At 43.3% G+C, this 9,209-nt stretch overlaps 2 protein-coding genes across 2 annotated transcripts in view; one reads left to right on the forward strand and one right to left on the reverse strand.

Moving 5' to 3' along the window:
• LOC106812883 (transducin beta-like protein 3) overlaps positions 1–1,497 on the forward strand; it is a 21,555-nt gene extending 20,058 nt beyond the window's left edge. Inside the window, exons 21-24 of the mRNA XM_014816881.1 lie at positions 216–501; positions 566–663; positions 698–796; positions 962–1,497. The gene's annotated coding sequence lies outside the window, so the exon portion shown is untranslated. The remainder of the gene's footprint in view (positions 1–215; positions 502–565; positions 664–697; positions 797–961) is intronic.
• A 1,426-nt stretch (positions 1,498–2,923) lies between these two features.
• Positions 2,924–9,209, reverse strand: part of LOC106812884 (sn1-specific diacylglycerol lipase beta-like) — a 21,895-nt gene continuing 15,609 nt past the window's right edge. The window contains exons 8-15 of the mRNA XM_014816882.1: positions 9,044–9,170; positions 8,396–8,479; positions 7,787–7,954; positions 7,105–7,232; positions 6,641–6,782; positions 5,879–6,046; positions 4,801–4,907; positions 2,924–4,099 (exon numbers count right to left, since the gene is read on the reverse strand). Coding sequence (XP_014672368.1) covers positions 3,919–4,099; positions 4,801–4,907; positions 5,879–6,046; positions 6,641–6,782; positions 7,105–7,232; positions 7,787–7,954; positions 8,396–8,479; positions 9,044–9,170 — 1,105 coding nt within the window. The 3' untranslated portion in view covers positions 2,924–3,918. The remainder of the gene's footprint in view (positions 4,100–4,800; positions 4,908–5,878; positions 6,047–6,640; positions 6,783–7,104; positions 7,233–7,786; positions 7,955–8,395; positions 8,480–9,043; positions 9,171–9,209) is intronic.

Here is a 9,209-nt window from a genome sequence, read left to right on the forward strand (position 1 = left end):
TCTGTGAAGGTCATGCAAGGTTGAAGATGGGTGTATGTGAAGGTCATACAAGGTTGAAGATGGGTGTATGTGAAGGTCATCAAGGTTGAGGATGGGAATCTGTGGCGGTCCTGCGAGGTTGAAGATGGCTGTCTGTGAAGGTCATGCAAGGTTGAAGATGGGTGTATGTGAAGGTCATACAAGGTTGAGGATGAATATATGTGAAGATCATCAAGGTTGAGGATGGGAATCTGTGGCGGTCCTGCGAGGTTGAAGATGGCTGTCTGTGAAGGTCATGCAAGGTTGAAGATGGGTGTATGTGAAGGTCATACAAGGTTGAGGATGAATATATGTGAAGATCATCAAGGTTGAGGATGGGAATCTGTGGCGGTCCTGCGAGGTTGAAGATGGCTGTCTGTGAAGGTCATGCAAGGTTGAAGATGGGTGTATGTGAAGGTCATACAAGGTTGAGGATGGATATCTGTGAAGGTCATGCAAGGTTGAAGATGGCTATCTGTGAAGGTCGTGCAAGGTTGAAGATGGGTGTGTGTGAAGGTCATACAAGGTTGAGGATGGATATGTGAAGATCATCAAGGTTGAGGATGGGAATCTGTGGCGGTCCTGCGAGGTTGAAGATGGCTATCTGTGAAGGTCGTGCAAGGTTGAGGATGGGTGTATGTGAAGGTCATACAAGGTTGAGGATGGGTTGTATGTGAAGGTCATACAAGGTTGAGGATGGCTATCTGTGAAGGTCATGCAAGGTTGAGGATGGGTGTATGTGAAGGTCATACAAGGTTGAGGATGGATATATGTGAAGGTCATGCAAGGTTGAAGATGGCTATCTGTGAAGGTCGTGCAAGTTTGAAGATGGCTATCTGTGAAGGTCGTGCAAGGTTGAAGATGGCTATCTGTGAAGGTCGTGCAAGTTTGAAGATGGGTGTATGTGAAGGTCATGCAAGATAGAGGATGGATATATGTGAAGATCATCAAGGTTGAGGATGGGAATCTGCTGTCTGTGAAGGTCGTGCAAGGTTGAGGATGGGTGTGTGTGAAGGTCATGCAAGGTTGAAGATGGCTGTCTGTGAAGGTCGTGCAAGGTTGAGGATGGGTGTATGTGAAGGTCATACAAGGTTGAGGATGGGAATCTGCTGTCTGTGAAGGTCGTGCAAGGTTGAGTATGGGTGTATGTGAAGGTCATGCAACGTTGAGGATTGGGTGTGTGTGAAGGTCATGCAAGGTTGAGGATGGGTGTATGTGAAGGTCGTGCAAGGTTGAAGGATGGGTGTATGTGAAGGTCATGCAACGTTGAGGATTGGGTGTGTGTGAAGGTCATGCAAGGTTGAAGATGGCTGTCTGTGAAGGTCATGCAAGGTTGAAGATGGCTGTCTGTGAAGGTCATGCAAAGTTGAAGGATGGGTGTACATGAAGCTGGAGAGGTTGCAAACGGATGTTAGTTAACTACATAGTGATAATATTTTTCGCTAACCAGGACATTATTAAATATGTATTGTAGGATAATTATTTTCTTCTGTTGTTGGAACTGCAGGTGTTGTTTTCTATTTCTATAAATATTATTTTGTTAGGTTGAGGATTATAGCACTTGGTAGATGAAATGATAAGATAGTATAACCTCTGTTCAGATATACACAAGGCATTGAATTTATTCACACACTTTAAATAATTAAACATATTAAAATATTAAAAGAAAAATAGCTCTTCATGGTCCGGCACAGATCTTTTCCCCGATAGGCTCATTTATTCAGGAAAGAACACGTACGTTTGCATAAGTTATAAAATTACACATTTGCCGTATAACTGATTTGATTTTGCGAAACTAGGATAGCACCAATCACACTATTAAATATTGTACAAAGGAGAAAAATATATTTCATTTTGATTACTGAACGACTTACAGGAAAACCTGCACGCATCTGCTAGATTGTAGCTGACAGCCGTGTGCTGACTCACAGCCAAGTCGACTGTAACCGTCAGCGCTGCATGGTGGCATAAGTCGCTTACCAGTGCCAAAGTACTGCAAATAAAACTACTTCCCCAGAACCCTTCCACAGAAATTCGGTTTACGAATGAAACACGCAAGTTCTAGTTCTTTAACGAGTTAACTGATATGTTAAATGTCACGCCGTACAGCTGAATAGCTTATGTAATATATATAATCGTCCGTCATATTAAGTTGGCCACGTACAACTGCCACAAAAATACATTGACTTTACCTGTATTCCCGTGATGTCAAGAAGATCAGTAAACGTTCACATTGCAGTACCCGGTACATCTATTATCAGAAACCCTTGGGACCAGACACGTTTTGGAATTCGGAATTTTTCGTATTTCGGAATGGTACCGTAGTCCAGTATAGATACACATACCGTATATCCTGCAACAAGCCATTACTAAAACCCAAGTTTTCAAGAGGCCAAGTGCTGTACCGGTACAGTACAATATGTATGAGTAATGCCAAACACATTCATATTTCTACAGTGAACCTTGTGCAGCTAAACGCGAGCTTTGGTGTGCGGACGACCTCCACAAAACATTTTTCGGTTTTCAGAATTTCGGATAATAGATTGTGTACTGTACTGGTATTTATTCTTTCGAATTCCAGTTAAATGGATTCGAGGTTCGTCGGGGTGGAAGGTTTCTGATAATGAATACGTAAACAAGACACAGTGAGTAGAGCATCGCAGTGAACACGACTAGCACACACATGATACACTCAGGCGATAATTTTTTATTTTGTTGGTTTACAGATCCGCCGACCCGAATTTTCAAGAAAAACGGAAAAAAATAAAAATTGAAAATCTGTATTTTTTTATTCCCGCCGACCTTTTCTCTAAGAAATATGAATAACAAAAATTTAAATGTGAAAAACATTTCATAAACAAACAGTTTATAATAAAAGTAAAAATAATTACAAGTTGAGTTTTTTTTTTTACCCTACCGAGTCAACAACAACAAAAATTCTGTAAACCAACAAAATAAAAAATGGTGGCCTCATGGGAGCCATGCAGCTACATGGTTCTGGAGCATTCACACGACTGCTTGCTTTCGAATTCGACAGAGCTAAATTCGCCTGCACAACACCCATGCAGCAAAACGGCCCTATGGTCTGTACAGCTCCCAATCTGTTGGCATACATCCACTGCACAAGCTGCGATACACTTTGCTGTCATGAAATGCACACAGACACGTTCATGAATTCAAATGTCAACAACAGGTCTTCTTTGGTAGACTTGTACTTCTACTTCTAGTAGACTAGTACCTCTTTGGATGTAATAAACAGTTAATGTCCGCTAGACTACGTTAGAACATTACATGTGTCACTGGCTTATATTATTAGCAGACCCACGATGCATATAGCTAAGTGCGAGATGCCAGTTCATACAAATAACCTGATGACAGAAAATTGATTTTATGCATTTGCACGACCTGCGAAGCAATAACAGTAGCTTCATGTTCCGACATTTCTCATTAACGATGTACCATGAATACATAATTAGCATATGTAATCTGGCCACACAGTCACACGCTGGACACACAGTGGAAGACACGCAGAATAGTGTTTGTTAACGTTTTATAAAAACGCAGTTTACAACACCATTTAATTCTCACATAACTGCAATACATGTTTAAATGCGAAATTAATAGTGACAACTGTCACCTCTAAAAATACTGACTTTTGACTAGCAGTATTATATAGCCTTGACTAGCGGACTATTTTTTTCATACAACAAATCACGACGATCCCAATCAGACACTAACGAAGCAGCTGCGTCAACTCTTCCTGTGCAACAAATCGACTAATAACATGTGACAACACTGTATGCGCGCCATCTCCTTGAGGTTTCCATCTTAAGACGGGCAAGCTTCGCCTTTTAAGACATCTGCCGCTAGAGTCACGACCACAGCCGTTCTACGTGCAGATTAGTAGGCAGGTGCGGTTGCCGACGGCAACGGCTCCGTGTTAGCTTCGTTGAGCTGACTCAGTGCCCTGAGAACGACGTCCGGTAGATGATCGGTGACCATTTTCGGACTGAAGATGACCTCTTGGAATGTCTGCGTGCCCGCCCAGGTAACTTGGTAGACAGGACTGCCGAAGAAACGCCTGAAACAGAGGTAGAGCGAGAGAGCTAGAGCACAAAGTGTTTGCTGCACGTATTATGCGCATTAGGTATCTGCAATTTGAAACGATATATAACATGATAGTTGTGTAACCGGGGGTAACACTGTAGAGCAGTTCAGCTTAAGCCCGCCGCACACGCTGTGGAGCTTGCTGTGCCATCGTCCACACGTGGAAAGTGGCGCAGCAAGTTTGACAGCGTGTGCAGATGCAAAATCCCTCGATCTGCGTCATGTGGAAAATATCACACGTACGTTTGATATTTTCTTCCACGTGTGGAAGTTTGAACAGCGTGTGCGGGGTGGCTGTGTAAATTTCCACACTCAATTCACATTGTTTGCTTGATTGTTGTGGAACTTGCTGCACCACTTTCCACGTGTGGAAGTTGGTGCAGCTAGTTCTATAGCATGTGCGGCGGGTTTAAGGGCAGTAGCTTTGATGGAGTTAACTACAGTCAAGCATGTACTAGCAGAAACCTCTATGGAACGGAAACCTGTCTATAAAGAACACGTTGCGGTATTACCCTCAGGTGGCAGTTGCACAGTGAAATCACAAGAATGGACACCTGTGTATATGAAGGACACTTGTTTTTATTTCCCTCGATTGACCGTTACGTACAAGTATAACTGTATATAGCTCTTGATGAGCCTTTTAATAAGGGTGTGGTTGAGCCCCAAGGTACTCACCCTCCAGGAGAGGCTTCGGTGATATACATAATTTTTCCCGGAAGAAGCATTTTCTCCTGACAAAATCTCGCCTCACTAATCTTCATGAACGAATCCCGCAGCGCCTCCTGGTGAGAGAAAAATAACGGAAACGTACAAGTAGTATAAGTTTGAGTAAGCAGTAATTTTCGAGATTCCAGTTTATTGAATTTGTAGCCGATATTAAATAGGCCGTGGCTACGCGTCCGGTTACCAGACGCCCAGCTCCTAGGCTACGCGTCCGGTCATATATTTCTTATGTGAACCCAACTATATTTTTTCAGTAAAAAACAAACAATAAGTTTTTACCATAATATTACTTGCCGTTAGTCAAGGCTCGACACTAACTTTTTTTTTCAGTGGCCCGAAAATGAAATCTGGTGGCCCGAATTCTGCACGATCACGGACATGGCTAGGTCCAGCAGAACTGCAAGAAGACTGAGCGTGGGGCTCTTCTTCGACTGTATGGGCATGGGGCTCATCGTCAGTGACATCTTCGCTTCTTTTCCGCTTCGATACGAAGCCAAACGTAGATAATTTTTTCTGACTCATATTTTTCTGATGCGAGGTGGAGGCCTAGGGGTGAGGCCGGATACCAGTCTAACACAATAACGTGGCTTGTTGCAGCCGCAGTAGACGATCGATAAAACGTGCCCGCGGTAGAATGCTGCACGTGTGTACGTGTGCCCTCGCTCCGCGAATTGCTCGCTCTCTTTTGAATGAGATTAGCACGTAAGAAACAATTATTTTTATCATATAGACACTTTGAAATTTTAGTGGCCCAATCGGGCCACCAAATTTTAACTCTTGGAAATTTTGGTGGCCCGACATCAAGTTTTGGTGGCCCCGGGCCACCGGGCCACCGCTAGTGTCGAGCCTTGCGTTAGTAATAGAAACTGATTGTACGTAAGTGCACATTTTTCTAGGTTCAGATGTTTTACAAATGCAGATTTTCGTAATTTGAAATGTTCAGAAGTGCATACATGTTTGCAAGTGCAGAAGATATTTACATATTATGCTGATGTCTCGATACTTCTACGAGCAATCCCTGCATGCCTACCTCCACGGTCGAGCCGCTGCGAGACCTTGTCTCCTCTCTGCTTCCCAGCAGGGGGCGCCTTGGACTCGTGCCGCCACTTGTTGGCTCGCTATCCGTCTCCATGACAGCAACGTCCAATGTGGGCATGCCAAAGATTGCGTACCAGACACCTCGCATCAGGATGCGATACTGCAAGGCAGAGTTAGTTGATGCTCCCATCGTGGAATCGTCAATAGCATGCATTATTTTACACGTGAGATGTCATGCTTAGTCTACCTTGATGTAATCCAGCACATAGCACGGACGTGTACAGGGGGGGGGGGTCCAAGGGGTCCGGACCACCCCTGCTCGCGCAGAAAACGCATCTAAGGGGGTCTAATTTCAAAATTTCAAAATTCAGACCCCCCTTCGCGTGCTCCCAAGTTGGGGTTACGGTTAGACCCCCCCCCCCTGGTACAAATCCTGTACACGCCCCTGCTACCAGCTCTACCTTACCCTAATACCCAGCTCCCACCCATTACTCTAGGAAGGTAACATATGCAAACCAAGTGCTTTGACCTACAACCTTTAGATTTTTGCTCATGAATACAAACATGGAGTTTTTATCGTGGGTGCATGGTTTGTTAATGTCACAAAGTGTGTCTGAGAAAGGCACAAATAACCTCGGCGCTGGCTTGGCAGAACATATACTCCACAGATAGTGATTGAAAAAATTCAAATGAAGTTACTAGATGCTTGATCAAAAATACGAAAAATAATGCAGTGCTCCTGCCGTATGCAAACCTTTGGCCTGTCGCAGTCATGTACGGCAGTAAGGACCTTGAACTTGAGGTCTTCCATCGCGTGGATGCTGAGTCGCGGCACCAGGTCCTTGCCGAGCACAACCGAGCACACGTACTCCTGACTCTCGATGGTGGCGGCCATACTGAAACACAAGGGCATCAATGAAACAAAAATAATACTTTATTATATACTATGTAATTTATATATATATTAAATGTAAAACTCTGCCAATGCTGCCTTAATATTCAAATTACATACTCCATGCCATTCTATGCTATGCATGCTATATATAGTGTACTATGTTATAGGCTGCACTATATATTATACTATACTACACTACGCAACACTACACTACACTATACTATACCATACCATACCATACTATACTATATTACACTATATGTAGTTTACATATATTTCATGTCAAACTGTGCCAATGCTGGCTTAATTTTTGAATCACATACTTGAGGAGTCCACCTGGTGGCGAGTAGGCGAAACACTGTAGCCTTGGGTGGGCAGGTCGCAGCAGGCAGGCTAGAATCGATGCGCAACCTCCGCCCAGGCTGTGCCCCATCACAACGAGAGTATAGTGCTAGAGCGCATACCCGGAAATAGAATTCAACACCATTTATGATCGATAAATCTGAAGAAGGTATTATTAGGTAAATCTTAGGAATGATGAACCATGGCCAATCGAATAAATCGAACGATAACGTGTGTAACAGTAGCATTTTTGTTTCTATCCACTGAAGAAATCGTGAATATCTGCTATAGTTATTACTGTTAGAATAGATGAGTTAATTATACCAACAAAGTACCGCACAAAGGTAAAACGATGTCCGATTAAACACACGTTCGTGTCTATCGCTGTACACCAGTCTACCCACAATAGAAGCCACTGTGTGCTATTACTTGAGCAATCGGTCAAAAGTCCTGCTTTTAATCTCGATCACTGACTATTTCTACTACACTACATGCTCAGTGAATGAGAAGTGTGACTATTTCATATACCCCTCACCGATTCCCCTGAAAGATAAACCCACTGCAAACAAGAAATCTTAGGCTGGTGCCCTCACGATTGGGCTATAAATGTACTGCGGTCACACGAATACACAAGTCAGATCAGGTCAGCACTGAGCTAGGTACCTCGCGTCCTTGAAATGCCGTTTCCAGCAGGTGCTGCTGTTCCAGCATGGCCTTGACATACTGCGCTGACCTCAGGATGCCCTTGTGAGCCCGGCCGGGTGTCTGCGGGTCTCCATCAACGTCCATGCTCATGCTACACGACTCGGCCGACAGATCAGTCAGTGCATCCTGTAGGGCAAGCAAAACACCTTATAACAACACAAGAAGGTAGTAAGTAAATAAATAATATATAACTACTATAACTATTATATATTATATTATTATTATATACTAAATAAATAAAAAAACCTAGTAAACATCAGGTATCTAGTAATATAACAACCATCAACTGACCTCCAGATAGATGGCCACTCACAGGTAATAAGCAAGGATGTGAATCTGCTGAGTAGGAAATTAAATTCTGAGGATGCTAAAACGTTTACCGCAAATGAGACAAGTTAAGACTTGTCAAACTATACTGACGATTTATCACTGGTTGCCAAATGTGACAAATCGTCGATATCCTCTCGTTGAATGTGCGTACTTAAATTATGCTAATTTCTTTACTACTAAAAGGCAGTGTGTAACAGAAACAAGAAGCCACACTATCGAATTAGGATAAGATCTTACCCCCAATGATAGTGTTCCCCTGATAGACAATATGATTGACTCCGTTTCTTCGTCCACTGCGACAAAGAATGCCACCTCGTATGTCTGCAATGATTAAACATAGAGAAATATTAAGCTACTAATTCTCACAATCGATACCTGTGAAACACTACATTCACCGCGACACAGAACCCGACCTTGTACATGAGTGAACACTGAAAAAAATATCAAGCTACTATTTGTCATTCGGCGTATTCCACAACATGCCCATAATCCGGTAGTAACGTTTGAATCTCGATCGTTGCGCATTCGCACGATCACATTGCAAGAAATTAACTTTTGAACAAGAGAGTCTAACGGACACCCTGCCCGGAGTCCGCAGCAAAATGAGTGAGTCCGCAGTCTGAAATTCAAAACTAATGATACTAACAATAACATGTGCTTATTTTTAAGATTCATGCGATGCATGTCTGCCAAATTTTCTTTGGATATTTGCTGGAAAAATACGGTAATTCCGTGAGGCCGTCCTCCGAAACGAACTAGTTAGTATAGCAGAATTTTCAGGGAGTCACACGGACTCCTGTATATATGTCAAATCAGGGAATCTGACAGTAAATCAGGGAGTATATTTGACTACGGACTCCCGTTAATTTCGCACCCTGCACGCACCCTGTTATGAAAGCTTGCGTGGATAATATGCTCGTCCCGTAGACCCGTCTGCTTGCGGATGGCGGCCATGTTGCAGCCGACGCAGTTGTCATCGACGGCAGACGACTGACGCACGCAGCTGCAACATCTACACGAGCAGATTACACAACATGCAGTCAATGGTAGG

The sequence above is a fragment of the Priapulus caudatus genome, unplaced genomic scaffold (genome assembly GCF_000485595.1).
Source record: "Priapulus caudatus unplaced genomic scaffold, Priapulus_caudatus-5.0.1 Scaffold697, whole genome shotgun sequence".
Taxonomy (NCBI): Eukaryota; Metazoa; Priapulida; class Priapulimorpha; order Priapulimorphida; family Priapulidae; genus Priapulus; species Priapulus caudatus.